The 21,140-nt window shown below is 35.0% G+C and overlaps 1 protein-coding gene across 6 annotated transcripts in view; it reads right to left on the reverse strand.

Annotated features, from left to right (window-relative positions):
- SNX13 (sorting nexin 13) overlaps positions 1-21,140 on the reverse strand; it is a 62,188-nt gene that overhangs the window by 15,018 nt on the left and 26,030 nt on the right. For 5 of the 6 annotated variants that reach the window (XR_007378240.1, XM_048951687.1, XM_048951688.1 and 2 more), the window contains exons 5-17: positions 20,961-21,082; positions 17,520-17,641; positions 17,266-17,367; positions 16,528-16,616; positions 16,032-16,115; positions 13,271-13,409; positions 12,556-12,644; positions 11,365-11,464; positions 10,220-10,413; positions 7,722-7,826; positions 5,921-6,053; positions 3,810-3,847; positions 1,031-1,100 (exon numbers count right to left, since the gene is read on the reverse strand). Coding sequence is in view for 5 of the 6 variants with exons in the window: in XM_048951687.1 (XP_048807644.1) it covers positions 1,031-1,100; positions 3,810-3,847; positions 5,921-6,053; positions 7,722-7,826; positions 10,220-10,413; positions 11,365-11,464; positions 12,556-12,644; positions 13,271-13,409; positions 16,032-16,115; positions 16,528-16,616; positions 17,266-17,367; positions 17,520-17,641; positions 20,961-21,082 (1,387 nt within the window). In the remaining variant the exon portion in view is untranslated. The remainder of the gene's footprint in view (positions 1-1,030; positions 1,101-3,809; positions 3,848-5,920; positions 6,054-7,721; positions 7,827-10,219; positions 10,414-11,364; positions 11,465-12,555; positions 12,645-13,270; positions 13,410-16,031; positions 16,116-16,527; positions 16,617-17,265; positions 17,368-17,519; positions 17,642-20,960; positions 21,083-21,140) is intronic. The other variant, XM_048951689.1, reaches the window with a different exon arrangement.

Here is a 21,140-nt window from a genome sequence, read left to right on the forward strand (position 1 = left end):
TGTATACACTGCATATGTTTATACTCTTAACATGCTCTAAACTCCAAATACTGAGCCAACAGCTCTTAGCTAGATGAAAATGCTTAAGTTCTATGAATTTCTTAATGCGTTCCTGCTCCATGAAATACAAATACACTTCTCTGCCAAATCATCAGCTCTAACCTCTTGGTATTTCATAAGAACAAGGCTGATATCTAAGCTGCAAAGTGAGCTCAAGGACAGGGGCTAACAAGGTAAGAATTCCCCACTAGTAAAACACGGTGGGAATGGAGCATCACCAATCTTCTTCGGTGTCAATCCTTTAGAAGAATGATGAGTGCTGAATCCAAGAGTAAAGAGACAGCAAGCCATTGCCCCATGGGTGTGCACAAATGTATCCTCTAAACTCACACTGACCACTCTGCCACTGTACCACAACCCATGGTCCTCTAGTAGGACCACTGCCAGCCAAGGAGCAATAGAAAAAGAAAGAAGCAGCTCCCAGCATGCTTTACATTGTATCTTATTATAACAAATACATATTTTGCAACACAAAGGAAGCTGAATTCTTAACTTTTACAGAAAAGACTTTGTAACCCCCCTTAGCACAGTAAAGGGCAATAGACAGCTCAGGAAAGAAGCCTGCACACAGATGCACCATGTGCATGCTGCCTGCAGCACCCAGAAGGCAGCAAGACTTCTGTATCTTGCTCCAATACAAGGTAAAGAAAAAGGAGACAGCTAGTTTAATTCTTACAGTATGAACCTGTGCATATTCCTTGTTTCATATGAATTACTATGGAATGATGGAGTCAAGGTGATAGTAATCAGGACTTGCTGGCATCAGACTATAAATTGAACATAATTCACGAGAGTTTCAGAGTTTTATTTTCCTTAGAGATTAAAACAATGAAACTTTAAATTTAATTCAGAAAACAAGTAATGCCCACAATTTTAGTACAAGAAAAATTGTGATTCTTAACTGTTAAGATTATTTATTATATAAAGTTGGGGAAAAAAAGTAAGCAGTTGTTGTAACAGATTAACTTACCAGTATCCGAGATATATGCATGGAGTTGAACTGTTTCATCAGAAGGGACATTTGAAAGGTCATCTAAGGACTGCAGGGGGAGAGAACGGGCAGAAGGAAGAAATGAGCAATAGAGAATAAAATCATAGACATGTCTCATTTGCAAGCTGCTTTTTGATTAATCTAGTTCATTTTCAAGTTCTAGTTCGCTATACTATTAAGATAACTTAATGCACAAAATTATGTTCTTATTACCTGGTTACTAGAGTAATTCCCCCCAAAACATACAGTTTCACATACTTTTGTGACCACTCAAATGTATTTCTTTCCCTGTACCACTTTCATTTGATATCTCAATGTAATAGAATTACAGCCACAAATAGTCTTTCACTGAGCATTTGAAAAAGAACAGCAGTACAGCTATGGAGATACAGTTGTGGTGTAACTGAGGTTTTACTTACCATTACTTAAATCTTTATACTGTTTGTTTCTTTCAACTGACTGCCAACTAGGCAAAGATATAGCACAGTAAAAGTTGAATAATTTCTCCACTCTATGTAAAAAACCGTGAGCAATTTTCTCAGACACGTTCTCCCTTATAAAATATGAACACGTGAATCCTTAGGCTAATTCTATCTCCCTGTTCAGTAATAATTTGGGATCAAAAGAAGCTTAATAGATGTTTGAAAGATGCTTTGATGTGATTTTTTTTTTTTTTAATTATTTATGCCAAAGACAGAGCTAGTGAAACAGAATTTATAGGCTTTTGGATCCTAGCTAATTTAGGCAACTCCAATACTTCACATACTATGCAATCCTGACATCAAACTACTGTTGTATTTTTTTTTAAAGCATCATTACTTATTTTTACCAGTCCCTAAATCACCTACCTGACTTTGTCCTTTTTTCTTATATCTGCACAGAGTTCAGACTAATATATATTAATGACATTCAGAAGATAACTCAGGTATTTCTGCTGCTATTTAAGGTCTTGGATATGTATTACCTTTGTAACTTCCTCTATTTTACTCAGTGCAAGAGAAATACAGGAAGTTCAGATCATGGAACAAGTTAGATGACATCTGCAAGAGCCTAAATATTCCACAGTTGTTTTATACTGCAAAAATGCACCCTACTGTTTAGTGTAGTAGATGAAGGTGTTAAATTAGAGACAGGAATTGAGAAGACGAGGATAACTTTTCCTTAAAAGTTTCAAATAATCTTAAAAGAAAATAACACAAGTTAATTAAACTTAAGCAAAACTATCATGCCACAACCTAATCTTTCTTAATGCACTGTCATTAACTAAAAGTACAGAAATTCCATGACCTTTAAAGTAACCTTACCAAGGTCTATTTTACTTCAAGCAACAAACTAGCACAAGGGAGCAATATTATTTGCACAGAAATGTACTCTTGCCATGGAATTCAGCCAGGAAAAACTAATCTACCAGTACTCAAACACCTGTAAAAGCACTGAAAGCCCCAAACAACCCTGAAGAATAAGGAATATAGAAAGTAAAATTTCTTCTGCCTAAGGATTTTATTAAACATTTCTGTTTAATTAAACATTCTGTATAAATGTTTTTCATTCTTCATGAAAATAATATATGTTGAATTCTTATTAATTAATATGCAAAAATGCTTAATAAAGGCTTTAAGATTTTCTAGCTTAGCTAGGAAAAGTCACATGAAAGTAAGTAGCGCTAAACATCCACCAGATGCTCTATAACAAAGAGGAACCCCTACCCAAGTGCAATTCTGATACATCAGGTTATGTTTACAAGAATACTTGCGATATTTGAAAGGTCTCTTTAAAGAAATGCCAATTACAATAATCTCCTATAACACTTTATCAGCATTGCATGCAAATCGAAAAATATAACAAACCCCTATGTTTTACTTCTGTATCTAACAGGATTTTGTGCAAGTTCCACCTACTGAACCCTCTCATCGTATTTCAAAATGTAAACAAGATGAAAACAATAGAAATCACAACAACAACAACAAAAAAACCAACATGGAAGCTTGTTAACATTTACTGTAAAAGTATTCTTTTAACGAGTAAATTCTACTCCTCTGCATGCTGAGCATGCTCTAATGCACTGGAACTCAGACAGAGGTGCGGAATCCTCCAAGAAGGAATTACAAAGGGCTGTGAGTCACATAAGCCAGGAAGGCACACGCTGATTGCAAACTTTTCTAAAACTAGACACCCAAAATACCCTCCAACAAACTTCTGAGTCTTCTTATCTTGTTCAGTTAGATATAATTTGAAGAAAACAAGTTAGAGGGAGGGGAGAAAATGCATCGAAATTGTTCTTACTTTCTACTTTTTGCAAATTTGTGATTGTAGCCATTCTATGATTCCACGATTCTGTGTATGTTTCTAAACCAAGTTCTAAAAAAACCCCCACTGCGTTAAAATCAAATGCTTTGTTTTGCAGCTTGAGATTTTAGTTTCAAAGCGTTTCACCTATTACTCAAACTTAGAATTTATGTCTATTTTGACGTAAGGAACAGGTATAAAGATGTACGTTTTTCATAAATTAACTGCAGTGCACTAATACACTTTTCATGAGAAACTATGTAAGCAATTCATCGGACTCAGGCAAAGTACAAAAAAGAGCTTTATCTTACAGACTAATTGAGCCTTAATGCATCTTTCAGTAGGTTTCAACAGAATAACAGACTTTTTCAGAAATTAAACTGCAATGAATTAACCCCTCTAAGATGTACGTAATTGAAACTAATTTACAATACTCTCTACTGTTGCGGAGAGAGGAAAAAAGAGCACTTACCAGATTTATGCTACTAGTAGGAGACCCATTAAAAGATTCTGGCATCAGTGAGGATTGGGAAAAGAAAAAAAAAGTTAGATTTCCTCCAACGTAGGGCCACACAGAAGAAATAGCAGTCCTTGTAAGTTTTTGTAGTTTCATTTCTGTGAAAAACTATTATCATGGTATTGAGAAACATTTGTACACAGTGCATAAATACTTCCAGTTCCAAAATAGCATCTAAATGAAAATGTATGGAAGTTTCCACAGCGATAAATACAAAATAAATACTCCAAAGAATGTGTTTTTATTTTAAGCTCATACCACATGAAATTGCTTCACTAACAAGTCAATTTAATAGTTGAATAATTTCCAATAGATTTGAGATAAAGTTAAGGAGAATTATTCAGTTGCAAACTTCCTCTGGGATGCACTGTGTTAGAAATCAGATTTAAATATTATTAAGTATTTAAACATGTAAATATTTAATACATATATATCTAATTAGAATATACTTATCATATATCTATGTGTTCATTCTGTATTGGAGTATAAATACCATATAAGTATGTATTCATATCGAATATTAAAGTGTTCTAATTCATCAGATTTTTAAATAAAAAATTACTGTAATCTCATCTCAATCAATAGAATAAGCAGCTAACCCTTTGACCCAAAAGCATTCATAAGAAAAGGTGCTAAGACTTGAGAGTAGTTAAAGAAACAGAATAAAAAAGGACAAGATAGAACAGTTACCTAACTCTCACATCATATGTAAACAATTTAAATTAAGTTCAGTATATAATTTCCTCAAAAAGGATTCATTTTTATGGCCCATCTAATACGTCTAACAATAAAAACAGATACGATACTACTTCAGATGACAAAGCAACATTTAAGAAAATTCAGTACGATGAGGATACAACAACACAAGAAAAAGTACAGAGAAAAAAAACCTCTTCCCCCTCCACAATAATGTGGATAGAAAGGAAAGCAACATTAACATTCTCAAAGCGAAATAAAGCTAGTATTCCTGTCATTCTCACACTAGCACAACAAAAAATAGCTACTCAAAAGTAGCTTGAGTTGTCAGCGGTGCACTTTAGCTTACTAGCAAACAACCAAATGCTGGTAAACACCAAATGCTATCAGGAAATTACAAAATACCAGAAGGCATCCCTACAGCATGAAGTCTGCTTAATATCCAAAATACTTAAACAAATAAATGTCCTTGCTCACTGATGACTCGCTTTCATCTTTATTCAATCTAAGATTAAATTAAATTATTATGTTATTCAATTTACGTAACTTCTAGTGGTAGGACTACATCCAACATGCTAATGGCTTTGTTACATTTACAAATTCAAATATGTTAATTAAAGAATGACCTAAAATGTATCTGACCCAAAATAAATATCCTCAGGATTCCCTTGGATTTGTTAAAGAATTTACAAGGCCATAATAAAATAAAATGAGAAAACGTTAAGTGAAGAAATTAAATGTTATAAAATGAAAATACACGAATATTATTTAGACCAACTTTTGTGAATATAACTAATAATACAAAGGATAAAACCACTAAACAAAGAACAGGCAAAAGAACAAGTAGATCAGATTAGCTTGGGAACACAAAAGAAGGGAGGTAGAAGTGTTATTAGGTAGTCTGTACAGTCATGTAAGATCTGCAGATACGGGAGGCAGTTAAGTGGGAAGAACGAAGCTGATTATCTTAAGATTCTTCATGCATTAACAAAATACATCACTAGAGGGTAGTAAAAAACACAGCTCTCTTTCCATCTTCAATTGCTCTTAATCTAAGTATTCACATAAAATTGTAAGGAAGTGAAAGACTTCAATGTTTTCAATGAATTCCCATGTTTTCATTTTTCAGAAAGCTTAAAAAAACCATATCTATGTACTTTTGTTTTCTATTATGTGAATAACAAAGGTATGTATTACATCCTACATGAAGCTAATAAAGTTACTACAGAAAAACCTTTCTGCATCCTCAAACAATTTACAGGAAAACAGAAACAGAAAACACTAAATCTGAATTTTTAATTTATTTGAAGGCAGAAAAAAAAAAAAAAAGAATATTTCCAGAAAATCTCCCAAACAAGTAAAGAGCTCACCTCCCTCACCATCATCTGATCCTCGGAAACTGGGATCCTTCAGCATATCTAGCTCAGCTAACATGCGGACATACAATACGTTCTGTTTGAACGAAGGGTAGAATCTTTCATCTCGCAGCATCAATTCATACACCTTATTGAAGTAAAAATGCCAACATCAGAAATATTAATGTTATGATTTTTTCACTAGACAAGCTTTCATAAATTCTATTTGAACAACACATATCACCATACTGTATGACTGTCAGAGTTGCTTTTAAAACTCTACTGTAAGCCTGAGAAATTTCAATTTATGCTTACTCTTAACAAAAAAGTTAAGAGAATTAATTTTGTTAGCAGCATAACAAAGAATTAACAGAAACTCTTTCACTTACTAATGATGTATGTACATATAGGAAGAAAATTAGTGAATTAACTGTGAACACTTTCTTCCTTTCCTCTTAACTATCCCAGCAGCACTCATCAATTTCATGAGAGGTTATTTCTCTATCTTAAACTCTAAGCATAAACTTGAAAACACCTACAGGAAGAGGTGCAAGAGAGAAAGGAAAGGGAGGAAGACCCCACATACTATTTTCTTGAAGATTTTCAATTCAGCCAGAACGGTACCATCTTACATCACATAGAATGAATCACATCATCTCAAAAATTTGTCCACGCAGCCTGAACAATTGACATATCACTTTCCTGTTATACTAACATACTCCTCAGTACCATCACACCCAAACCACCATCTACTCATCCATGTACACAAATTTTATCATGAAGGTAACTAGTAATTTAAGTAGATATGGGTTTTTAAAAAGAACACACAATGTATGGCATTTTAATCCCCTACAAAATTTCCTTAGGAGAGCAAGATTTTCATTCATTGTTTTTCAATCAGTACTCACTAGCAATCCACTTGTATATACGCACAGACAAATATTCATATATATTTTTATGTATTGTGAAAGAATCTGTACAAGTGCTATCACCTGGAAAGAACGGTCCCCAAAAATTTGTGCCATTCTGAGGAAGTCAACTTCTTTCATAACACGAGAATTTTATGCTCTCTTCAACAAGAATGCAAGGCCCTTGTAACCTACTTAGAGCAATGCAGGTTTTATAACATGCTTTATTGGTCTTAAATGCAGTCCTAACGTACAACAGAGTGATTCCAAACTCTGCAGTTCATATCACTAATTTTTAGTACAAATGAGAACATTTAGTGACTGAAAACACAGAACTCTCTCAGACTGGATATGTAATTTACTGACTCATTTTTTGAAAAAAAAATTAGGCTCGAGTGATAGAGGCTAAGTACTCAGGTACTGAAAAGATAGTTTCATCTTTGCTATTTGCTGCTTTCTGTGCAGTCCTACAGGAACAGAGTTGGCCAATTAACTTCCTGAAAGAAATAAAATTTCATACAGTAATACACTTATACTTAACTGAAAATAGAGAGCCGATGACAGATGAAAATCGTACCACCTACGTGTTACTTGCATAGGCACATTTTCTGAGATTGGTGCACAAACAAATAATAATCACATAATTTTTATCCATGCTTCATAATTAATTTCACTCAGGTCACCATCTCTTTCTGCCCATTACTTTGACAATTATGAACTACATATGGCTAAGCAGAAGGTGGCAAGATAGAATAAGATTTTTACAGAAAAGGAAATTATAGAAAAGGAAAATAGTAAAACAGGTTTTAGGTTTCTATACTTGATTTTCTTCCTCCTCTGGCTGCAGTGAAGTTTAATACCCTGTTGCCATAAAAATGCCAATGAAATACAGCAAGAACAAAGTATACCTTTCTTTGAATGTCATCGAAGATTTCAGGTGTTGGATCCTCATGGTTCAGTGTTTCTGCCAGTTTTGCTACCAAGTTGTCATCAATATTAACTCTTGGAGATGCCTGTCACAGAGATCTAAATCAACTTTTGCAGCATAAGAATAAAAAACTTCTATTTTCACAAATAAAATCTAATACAATTCTGCAAGTATCTGAGCAAAATATATAGGTTTGTGATGAGTATTTCTAGAACTAAATCCGCCTAGGACAGAAAAAAGGGGAAAAAAAAAATCTATGATGAAATTCAGAGTATTAAAGCTCAGAAATTTCAGAATACCAGAAAGCACCTCAAAACACAATTTAAGCACATTAATATGAAGCAATACACCATCCAGAAAATTACTCAGACTCAAGCATAGTTTTATTTATGAATAGAAAGACTCAGATTCAGAAATAAAGAAAAACCCACTTAAAAAAAAAAAAGGCAAAAAAAAAAAAACCATCAAAAACCTAACAGCTTGTCAGTTCTACTAATTTCTGCAGGCTATCAGGAGCTGTAAGCACAGTAGCTTCTTACACTGACAGTATTACAACCACCAGAAAAGACAGCCATCAGATTCTCAGTCCTCCCTTGATATGAGGTATTTCAAAATGCTGCCAGTTAAACTTTTTTTTTTTTTTTATATAGGCCTAAGCTCACATAATTTCCCATTTTCAGCAGCAGACACAGGAACCAGCACTAAAGCAGACCCAACACAGCTGCTCAACTGATCTATTTAGTACAGCTGACAGGCTGAGTTGGTTGGCTTTGGAATAGCTCTGGGATTACACGGCTCCTGTGTAAACTGGTGAGTGTTCAGTCAGCAGAGCAAGATCTGGACAGTCTAAAGAAACCCTGCTGATATGCTTCTGAGGTGAAAATACAAAATGAAAGAAATAATGCAGAAACACTGCAATAGATTTGAGGGAAAATTTCTTGAGGGAAGCTTTTGAGTAAGCTGAAAGGTGATTTTTACGCATACGCAAATTCAGAACAAAGGTGCTTCGTTCACAAGTCTGAAAACAGGGGTCAAGATTGCCAGAAAATCACCAATTTTTTTTGTTTACTTGCGATTTCTCTTTCAATCAAAACTAATACATGACCTGCAAATTTTCAAATGGAATGTACAGAGTTGCAATCAGAAATTCAACTTAAACATTGGAGCATGTCACTCTACTGGACTTACATAAACCCTGTCTTAACAGAGAGAAATACCTTCGTTTCACAATTAAACCTTATTCACGTCATGGCTTTCTGGCAGCATGCACTTTTGTGAGCAACATTTTTCAAGGATGAAGCACACAATGAGTAAAATTTCATAAAAAAATCTCAGAAGAAACCCATGAGAACTCATTAAGAATTGCAACTGCTTCCATCCATCCAGAGTGACGCACTGGTTTCACAATAAATGGGGTCAAACATGGGCTGTTTGATAATTTTATGCTTTTGTTGTCCTCTTTTTCATGTTTTTATAAAAATAAACAACAACAAAAAAGTTTTGCTACTTAAATACTATAACTGCAGTTTATCTTTTATGAGGTCTGCTCCAAAAGCAATGCCTCCTATTTCATTATGTCAGCCCAAAATGTCAGATGTCGATGTTGGTGGTGTGACAGTGAAGACTGAACCTTCCCACCAATATTCCATGACATTTTGTTTGCATATGACAAATGGCAGCAAAGGGGCAGTCTGACGGAATGGAGCCTGACACAGATGTGCATATGAAGCAAAGGTAAGCTACTGAATTCCTCCAAGCAGAAATAGTGGCATCCATTGACAATCATTGACACTTTCTGAATGTTTACGGAGACCGAACTGTGGATATGAGTGCAGTGATGCAGCGAGTGGTACATCTCAGCAACTATGTGGATACAGAAGCTGCAGAACATGGGTTACTTCTGCTGATGCAAATTTTTGCAAGCATGGCAATCAGGCTCTTATTCATGGCTGGTGAAAATGCACAGCTAACAGTAGTGACCATGTTAGAAAAACAGCGTTTTGTAGATGAGAATTTGCTCTAGCAGGTAGCATTACTACACTCTCTGTATGGGCTGTAGTTTGCATAGAAATAAACAGGAGGCATTACTTTCAGAGCATCCTACATATACATGCCCTAAGACAATTCCTGTTCACTCAGTGCAGCCCAGGCAAGCTGAAAGGTTGGGCACTCATGCACTGCAGGAAGTAATTCCTTATTATATCTTAACATTTTCTCCAGTTTTTCTATATACTATTATAGAAAGAAAGCATCAGAAGGTCACATTTTCAATGCTTTTGGTAAGATAGCCAAAGAAACTGAAGAAATTTTCTTACCGCTCGACATAAGGAAAGAAGACACGCTGGTAGTACCATAATGTTAGCCTGTAAACAACTTGTGCTGTATCAAATCAACTTCATATTACTGTAGTCATAACTACCAGACAACCATCTATAAAAACAGTACATTTCAAACAATTCAGAAGTACATTATTCCTACCTTTTCTGATAAATATTGCTCATAAACTCCAACTGCAGCTGCTCTTAATAGACCCTTGGTCTGATTAGTCTGATGTTTTCCATCTCTTTGCCGGCTTTGAAGTACCTCCAGCTGTTGCTGTGCTGTAACCCTGTATCCTTCCACTGTCATCCAGAAAAACAGATGTGCTTGGCCACCAGTCTGCTGCATGTAATCTACAAAAAACAAACAGAAAATATCAAGCAAACAAGCACAGTTATTTCATCTTAAAGTAAGAATTCTCTAAAATGTTAGCTAAAATTTGAACTCCAGAACATGTTAAATATCTGGAACAATTATCCAGGGTGAAAAAAATAAAGAGGGCTATATATGTATTGGTACAATCAGTAAACAAAACTGACAGTAAAGAACTAGGCTGCTAATCTTAAAATGCACATGTAAAAACTGAATCAATCATTACTGTGTGGAAGCAACAGAGTTGTATAGCACGATACAAGCAGAGAGGAAGTTCAAACTGGAATTCTAATGAATCACATGCATGTACTGCATTAAAAAAAGTATCAAAAACAACAACATAATAAAAAAAAATTGATACTCTTAGTGATGATCATCAGGAGCATTATTTATTTACAGAACAGCAACAAGCACCAGAAAATGATAAATATGAATTACTCAAAATCTAATCTACCAAATTCTTGATTATATAGTAAACCTAAAACAGTACATAGATTCCTGTTGTATTTTAAGAGAACATTCAGAACATCCATAATACTTGAAAGATCAATCTAACATCTATAGCCATTAGCTCCATTAGCTTCAGTGAGGCCAGCAAAAGACAAACAGTAATGATTAAGTTTCAGAGTTACATCAATTACAAAATTCTAAGCAATTCTTTTCTAAACAAACAAATTTCTTCAGTGACATACAAAGAAAGAATGCATCTTATAGAGAGATCAGCACTGAAACAAAATTAATACAGGTATTTAGAAGTGCTGAGCATGGTGTTCGGAAAAGATAATTAATTTCATTTGCAAAAAAAGGTTCTGGTCACCTCTGGCAAGGACATATTTAACTCTCAGTAAATACTTATATTTAGGTACAATTATACAGTGCTGTGAGTCAGCATATTGCTTCTAAATAGAAACAGAAGATAAACTGATACTTACCCATAAAAAACTGTAGTGCAACATTGTCTACCAGGATATGGTCCAGAGGGACTGTGCAAAGTTTTCCAAAGTTTGCTGCCAGTTTCACAGTATCTATTTCCTATAAGACATAGTTCAATGTTCATTTTTCTTAAATTTTTTAAGAATTTTCCCTTACCATAAAGTAGGCATCATAATTAAAAATAATAATTATATTAAAAAAAACACAAAGAAAACATGTTATAGACAATAAACCTGCTTTTCTACGGATAATTATTTTTACAGTCACTAATGAGACCAAGATAATATGGTCATTTTCTCATAAATATTTGGTTTCAACTATTTACTACTATACGAAGAGTTGCTTTTAGCTCTGTCATTCACGTCATGCTATATAAGTCAAAATAACACCAAATCTCTCTTAACTGCTTACAATAGGATGAAAACAAAGTAATTTCAGAGTTTTATGGGGTGCAGATCATTACAACTTAAATTTATGTCTGCTCAACTGTATTCTGTTAAAATGAATTAATTGGTATTACTGCAGTGCTTCAGGATCCAGCCACAGAATTTTTTTAACATTTTAACAGTCAGTACGCACAAGGTTACATTATTACAGAGACACACTGAAGTCCAATTAAGAGAGTCATGAAACAAAGTAAACATACTAACTCTGTATAAATATAAATCAAAACATACAAGTCAACAGGATAACGTTAAGTTCTCAAATTTAACATCCAGTCTGCTTCAGGTTTTTTATGAACTAAAGCAGCAAAATATCTGACAAAACACAATACATGGAGTGTCCATAAGGCACATAAAATAATCAAGTGGTGCCTTAATAAGACTAGGAGAATTTCGCCAAAGACTAAACTTAAAATGCCAAAGGTATGTATTGGAGCAGCAAAAATAAACAAAAACCTGATCTGAATCCAGGTGCATAAATGCAAAGATGTAAATATTACCTACACATCATTTCAGTTTATCCTTTATACTGAACCTACAGGTTGAGGTGTAACAACCTATCTAAACTACCAAAGACAGATTTTAATACTCTCCAATCATGTAAATTAGAGACTAAGTTGAATTTTATGTATTCCTATAATTGCACACTTCAAATTTTTTCAAAAAGCAAGAATTAAGAAGTTAGACTGAACTATTAAGCTTTTCACTTCACTCTCTCAGAATGAAAAATCTTTCTAAAATACTTACTTTTCCTGACTGCAACCTCTGAATTCTTGAATCACATACTTTAATAACATATAATAAACTGTTTATTTGATTTTTTATAGTGTTGATATCTGAAAGTAAAAAAAAAAAAAAAAGAGGATTAAGTAATGCAGATGAGCAAATAAACTCTTGTCCTGAAATACGAGACATACTTTAAGAACACATCAAACAAAGAAGGGAAATATTACATAACAAACTCGTCAGATTTGCAGAGGTTTACAGTTTAAATACTTCACTGATAGAAATCAATGAGAAGAATTTCTCTCTGCTTTCAGACTGTTAGCTGACTTCTCATTAACATCTAAAGTATTACTGAAATTCAGAACCGGCTGCCAGGTAAGTTTCAAATCACTGGAAGCATACATATCTAATCAATTTTCTGAACTAAAAAGATAAGAAAAACAAACAAACAAAGAACACTCCCCTGTCCTCCCCCCCAAAAAAAACAAAAATGAAAACAAAAACAGGCAAAAGCCTAGGTAAAACACACACAAAGAAAATACAGATGGTTAAAGTGATTTGCTCTTAAGCACAGAAGATCATCCAAGTTTCAGCACTTTACTTTTTTATTTTTGTTAAGAAGAAAATGTTTTTATACTAAGTTATATCAGTTTACATTTCCTGAATTTTTGGAATGTTCTCCAGTGATCATGCTGGTAACTACGTTTCATATTTTGTAGAATAACACAGTACTAACCATCTCCTGCTGTATCTAGAGATCGAAGATATTGCAGTTCTTCGCTTGCTTTATCTTTGACTGCTTCCAACTCTCCTATATTATCACTTAATTTAATAATATTCATAAAGGCCTCATAGTTACAGTTGGAATCACGAATCTGAAACAAAATTTTACAGCATGAACAATATAAAACAGATAAAAGCAAGACCTGAATCATTATGAATTACTTCGATGCAAAATAGCATTTTGAAAACATTTTGATACTTCTAGGCCTTCTTTTAATGCTAAAATTTTATACTGTGAGGGAAGCATAAAATTTTCAGAAATCCAAATGATAAATGAAACTGGTCATCTTAAGTCATCCATATGTTATAAAATCACAGAATGGCCTGGGTTGAAAAGGATCGCAATGATCATCTTGTTTCAACCGCCCTACTATGTGCCAGGGTCGTCAACCACTAGACCAGGCTGCCTGGAGCCACATCCAGCCTGGCCTTGAATGCCTCCACGGATGAGGCATCCACAAGCTCCTCTCCCTGCTGGCCACCCCTTTTCTAATGCACCCCAGAACACAGCTGGCCTTCCGGGCTGCAAGCGCACACCGCTGGCTCATGTCCAGCTTCTATTTGTACTTTCTATTTCTGTGGGCCAATGGTAACATTCCACCTCACTGCCTTGTCTGTCAAACATATCAACCTGTCTCTAAGCTTGAGCCAGCAATGCCAGATGATTCCTTCCTGTACTACATACATCTACATATTCCCAAACTAATGGTGTCTTAAGATTCAGAATTAAGAAACGAAATGAAGCATTCTGTAACATATCCATGACCTAGTGTAATAAGAACTAGGAAATGCCTGAAGTAACATTACCTGCAAAAATCTAATTCTTGAGACTTCTGTAAGACCTACTGAGCTGTTTCAATATACATACTATTATCCCAAGGCTTGCTGTCCCAATATTGTTATAAGATGAATGCAGTCTGCTATAAGGACACAAAGGAATTTATTCAAGTAAGGGAAGCCTGCTGCATTGTTGAGATCATTAGAAACTGCATTATGAATGCAGCATGGGATCTCAGGAATGTTGGCAGCTTTACAGCATATGCATGCAGGTGCAGACAGCTGAGTCCTATAAAGCTGTCTTTATATCCAAAGCAAGGGTGGAGAGAAAACCACATCACTCATGTCTATCATAAAAACTCACTATCACATGGAAACATAGCAGTTGGTCTGCACAGCCAAAGCACACTGGCATGAGCTGCACAGAAAAGAGAATACAAAGCACGCATACCTTTAACCATAGTTAATTTTAAAATATATTTCTTAGAAGTTGCAATCAGATGTTCAGGTTCCTTCCAGCCCAAGCTATTGTATTGTACAACCATAAGCTTTTTTTTCCATGTAACAGTACAAGAAATAGTTCAATTCTAAACATTTTATTAAAAAATGAATTTTCTGGCAAAAAGACAAGCTTTGATTAACTTCTAATTTTAAAACAAAACGATTCAATATAAAACAATTAGTAACAGTCTACCATATGTCAAGAAACACAGTATTGAACTTCTCATTCAAAAGAATCAATTTTTTTCTCTTTGAATCTGATTTTATATCAATGATTCCCATTAAAGAAAAGAAATCAAAATTTGCCCTATCTTCTTTTAACCTTAATTTCTACACAAGCTTTCATTTGTAAGACTTGTATTAAATTTTTGAAAGCATTTACTGTTATATGTTAGCCTTATTTTCCCCCAGAATCTTTACTTCTTCATCCCAAAGAAATTATGAAATTAACAATTGGGACATCATCATAACAGAAAGCTTTATAAAAGCCTCAGAATTCTATCTTTGGATGCAGTCGGGGGCAGTGCTCAGTAAATAAAGAGGCCAAGTTACTAAAAGCAGCAGATGCGTAGGAGGAAAAGGGAAACAAAAATTGAAATCCTTAGTACGCAGAAGCAGCAATAATTTTTCATACTGAAGTTCCTTTAGAAAAGCCTTGCAAACCTTGCAAACTTTTACATAAAATGGAGATTAAAGGAAACAAAATATTACGTGCACCTGAAGCAATTTCATACATTAAAAAAAAAATATCCAAGGTTTTCAGCATAGTCCTGGAACATGCACTCCAAGATTAAAATGTACAATTGACAGTAGAGAAAACTTGGAGAAGACAAAAATAGATGTGACTCATGGCCCACAAGGAAAAAGCAATAAACTTAAGTTTTAACTTGGACTATCAGACAATAACATTAATTAAAATGAAAATGTTCCATGTATGCTTTTTGTACATACTATTACTTTATGGAGGGTTTTTTTTGCAGGTTACTCTTGCATTAGAGAGACATCAAAGTAAAGATTTTGTTTCTTCCCATTTGGTTAAATTATTAAGGATCACCACAAATACCCTTAAAACAAATCCTGAGATTTCTAAGCAGAAGCAAATGCACACACACACAAAACCACTTTATTACCTGTCAATCTGCAGGTCTCTTAAGCTTTAGAGTACACTTATTAAAAAAGAGTTAAGAAAAAAATAACTTTCAAGGTTACCACCATACTTCCTGAACAGCCAGCCAATTTTTGCCAAAGAACCACAACACAGGGTACAGGTAATAAAGACAGCATATACACACGTGCGTAAACATATACACACATGCCAGCCAAAGTTATTCCTGCCAATATTACCATTGGTTAACTTCTCTACTCGACACATTCTGCCTTGAAAACAAGGGAACACAAGCGAAGGCATATAAAAACAAAATGATTATAAATCTTACCATCCATATGACATACTGATTAATATAATCAGGATCACTGAGTTGGTTTATTAATGGAAGAAGAATTCCTCGGGAGAGGATTTCCTAAAAAAATAAGATACATCATTTTCAAGCAGTTATTCATAAAATAAGTGTGATAATTTCAGTAACACTGCATACATGTTAAAGAAAACATGTAAGAATAGTTATCATTCAGCAGACTCCAGCACACTACCTTTCCAATTAACATCAGAAGATATTGATGTATCACAGAAAACAATATTCATTTCATCACACTTTCCTAATATTGCTAGAGGTTAAAAAAAAAAAGCCCTTGAGCATTTCATAAAAACCAAATTATTCTATTAAATACTTTTAAGGATTGTATTTCATTTTAAATAATTCAATGCAAAGTTAAATTGATTTTCTAAAACAGAATTAAAGAAAAAAGACCGTTCTAAAAATTTATGAGGTATTAAACCACAGAATTAGGATGACTTTCAGAGTCAGCATTTACCCTGACAAAGTATCGCATGATCTTGTTCTGGAAGTCTCCAGGAGGTAGCAATATATACAGTAAGACCTCACACAGATCCCTTAGGAATCCTATGGAGAGAGAACAAAATGAAAAGAACCCTCAGCACAGTTTTCTATTATTTTGTTTCTCATTGTACCTGATATCATAAAAACCAACAGATAAATCCTTAAAATAAAATTAAAACATAGAGTAATATATATTCTTACAGTTTTAAGCACCATAGTAACGGCTTTCAGAATGAATATAAGCAGCGCTGACACATAATCCAACTGAGTTAACTACAGTTCCAAAGCCAAAGTCCTAAGAAAGCCAAATTCAAAAAAATCAAACAAGTAGCTCTAATTTATTTTCTTTAATATATAACGTTTTTCCTCCTACATACTTTCCTCAAACAGTGATTTCTTTTATTAAATGAAGACTATTCAGTAGTGGTAAGGATAATAGATCTAATAAAAAACAATTATCATCTGCAAAGCTGCTCCCTCTGTGCTAGAAAGCATTTCTAAATTTTCTTTTTTCCCAATGAAAAGAGAAATAGAGACATACATACACTTTCATAATATTAATAAGTATAAATTAGAGGAAATATATATGTGTTGTAGATAATCATGCTTTGAAAGTCACAGGCTAAGGTTTCAGTATATATTTTAAAATCAATTGGTAGCATTTTAATTTAGTCTGCTAAACTACAATAGCTTCAGAAGAATATTGAGAGACCTTCTTCATCTTTGGGAGAAGTGCAGACTAGGTCACGACAGACTTCTTTTTCCATTTCAACTTCAACCTCAAAGAATGTATCTACAAGTTCCTCAGCTTGGTCTATACAAAAGAAAATAAAAGCAAATATACTTTTCTGTAAAGATCAGAAACTTGAGAGCAAATTTGAATTATAAAGTTAACTATGCTTCACACATGTAAAACACTTGCTAACTCAAGACTCAAAATAAAAAATGCTTCAGTCATTATATTACCTTTCATCTGATCACCTTTCTCTGCTATTCTTTGCTGAGCTTTTCTGAAAACTCGAAGATGAGTGCCGAAGTCATCAACAAGTTTTGTAGTGAAGTAAGGCTGCCAGTCTGTTTCCTTTGACCTATCAAAGTGACCCATGAAAATTAATTAGTTTATCCTGAATATAAAGAGCATTTATAAATTTCTACTTCTCATTCCTCCCTGCCAAGTCAGTGATAGCAGAGTGAAGAAATAAAAAAGCCTCCTCATCTCCTGTTCACTGAAACCAAAGAAAACATTGTAAAATATTGTTCTTATATCTACAAATTACTATTTTTGCTTGAATTACTTTCAAGTGAACACCGATACCTAGAGTAGTGTTCTGATTCGCAATACCTTAAAATATCTGCCAAAAAACCCTAATGCAAACCATCTACAAGTATCTACAACTTAAAACTAAAATACTGCTCAGGGTTGATTTGTTTGTTTGTTTGTTTGTTTTCTCCCCTTTCCTTCTTTCTCACATTTGTCGCATCCATGAACCTCACATCCCTGAATCTCTTGGTAGGATGTAAGGGAGCCAACTCCCCTGCAATGTAAGGGCAGAGCAAGTCCAAGATCATCTCATGAGATTGAATGTGTACAAATCTATGGGTAGACAGATGACATGCATCCCAGGGACCTAAGGGAGCTGGCTGACAGGGTTGCCAAGCTGCTTGTCATCATGTGTGAAAAGCCATGGCTGTCAGAAGACCCCAGGAAAATGGGAAACATCACATCAGAAGAAGGAGGACCTAGGGAACTACAGGCCAGTGAGCCACAAATCTGTGCCCAGGAAGGTCATGGAACAGATCCTCCCAGAAGACATGCTAAGGCACATGAAGATTGAGTGGGTGATCCAGCACAGCTTCACCAAGGGAAGTTCATATCTGACCAAAGCGGTGGCCTTCTATGATGGAGTAATAGCATTAGTGGACAAAGGGAAGGCAACTGATGTCACCTACCCAGACTTCTTCTAGGCTTCTCACATGGTCCTCCACTACATTCTTACCTCTAAATTGGAGAGATATGGTCCTGAAGAGTGGGCTACTTGGTGAATAAGGAATTGGGTAGAAGGTCACAGCCAGAGGGCTACAGTCAATGGCTCCATAACCAGCCAGAGGCCAGTGAGAAACTGTCCCCCAGGAGTCTGTCTTGGGACTGGTGCTCTATAACATCTTCACCAATGACACAAATGATGGGATTGTGCGTACCCTCAAGTAAATCTGTTGATGACACCAAGCTAAGTGACACAGTTGATGCAGCAAAAGAAAGGGATGCCATCCAGAGGGACCTTGATAAACTCAAAAGATGGGCCCACGTGAAGCTTCAACAAGGCAAAGTACAAGGTTTTGCACTTAAGTCAGGGTAATCCCAGATATGTATACAGACTCGGAGAAGAACTCCTTGAGAGTAGCCCTGCTGAGAACAACTTAGAGGTCCTGGCAGATAAGAAAACTTAGCACAAGCCAGCAGCATGCGCTTGCAGCGCAGAAGGCCAATGGTATCCTGAGCTGCATCAGAAGAAGGGTGGCCAGCAGGGTAAGCAAGGTGATTGTCCCTCTCTACCCTACTCTTCTGAAGCCCAATCTGCAGTACTGCATTCAGGTCTGGGGCCCTCAAGATAGAAAAAATGTCAAACATTTGCAGAGTGTTAAGAGGATAGTCATGAAGATGATCAGAGGGCTGGAGCACATCTCCTATGAAGACAGGATGAAGGAGCTGGAGGCATTCAGTCTGGAGAAGAAAAAGTGGCAGGAAAACCTCATTATAACCTTCCAATATTTAAAGGGAGGTTATAAACAGGAGAGAAGTCAACTTTTTACACAGGTAGGTAATGACAGGACAAGGGGAAATGGTTTTAAACTATAGGATGGAAGATTCAGATTAAATGTCAGGGAAGTTTTTCACTGACAAGGTGGTAAGGTGCTGGAGGGGTCTCAAAGGGAAGTTAATCAAAACCACTGATAATCCAGCTCCATCATCCGTACAATCAACTCATACAAAACCACTAGGTGGCAGCTTCGCAGCACTGTTTTGAAAGGGGGGGGGGGGGGGGAAGAGGGGGGAAGGTCTGCTGTACTCATTCCCTCCAGAAATTCATAGTGTATATGAAATTAAAGTTTATGGAACTAATCTAAGACTGCTATGGCTGTAACTGACTGCAGTTGTTATAAATACACTAGATCATTTTCTCCTGATAATAATAAATTGCTGCAGCCCTAGGAAAACGATCAGAAATGTACAGGAAAAAGAAAATTGTACAGGAGTAAATGCTATTTTTGAAGAAATGCAATAGTATAGGAGGAAAAATTAAGGTAGTTACAAGCTGACATGCTTTGACACAAAGTCAAAGCTCAATATCGCCCAATGAAGTAACTTCATCCAATAGACAGAATCACTGAAGTTGAGTAGTCAAATCCACTTCATATGTAAGAACAGGATTGTTTCCCATAAGGTACTGCTTATTTTGCCTAGTTTTCACAATTTTCAAACCTGTTTCCTACAGTTCCCATTATTTCATGATCAATGTGATTTTATTATCATGAACTTTTCCCAGTATTAAACCTAGCTCTCCATCTTGCCAGAATAGTGCTCTGACCTGCATTTTCAATAGAGGTCAACAAAGCCTTAAAAATTGCTGAGAATTTTCTTATACTTTGGTGACCCACAGCCTCTTACTAAAGAGAAAACGGATAATTACTGCAGTGAGAGAAATGCTTGAAATCATTACTTAATAAAGTAGTATTGAAGTTTACACAGACATAAATAAAGGTGGCTTCAGCCATACTAAAGATAAACAATTTCCTACTCGTTCACTCCCTGATTTTCTGCTTCTTGATTACGAACAGAAAAACAAGGGACAACTAATAAACCATCAGTTTTCATAAACTAAGTAATAAGCAAGTATCTTTAAGACAAAATTACATCTGTAAAAAGAAATGATACATCACATTACAACCCTTTTGAAATTACTCATTGTTTATACATACTGAACAGAAAGACCCAATTTTAAGACTTATCTAAGCTGATACAAGTATTTTTAAATTAAGGTTTTCAGACAGACTCATCTTGGGAACAGCCCTGCTGTTTATGCGAACCTGACTTGCATGCAAGAAAATGAGGATTCATACTGCTCAGAATCTAAGTTACAGAAAAACAGCTGTTCAGTAATTTTAGGCATTAATCAAAATCTGGAGAAGACTGTGGCAACAAGCATCACTTCCTCTCATTGCTTACGGGATCAGCAAGGCTGTACTTCTTTTAGATTATGATCTTAAAATATGTTAATGTTCTTTCTGTATAATATAGTGAACTCTGCCAACAGATAAACTAAAAATAATTTATTAAATTATTAAAATAATTTGTTAAAAATAATTTCACACAGATATTTGTCCAATTGCTTGATAAAATAATCTTACCTGGCAGAAAACTGAACAAGTGCATACTGAAGAGCTTGCCTGATTTCCAGGAGAAACGATTCATCATCGCTTAGTGTGTAATACCAGTACTGCACATAGTCTCTCAGGGAAAACTGGATCACCTGAAATTGGAAAGGGAAAAAGAAAAATGAAATAATGAACAAAACAGGGCAAAAAATA

The sequence above is a fragment of the Lagopus muta genome, chromosome 7 (assembly GCF_023343835.1).
Source record: "Lagopus muta isolate bLagMut1 chromosome 7, bLagMut1 primary, whole genome shotgun sequence".
NCBI classification, from domain to species: Eukaryota; Metazoa; Chordata; class Aves; order Galliformes; family Phasianidae; genus Lagopus; species Lagopus muta.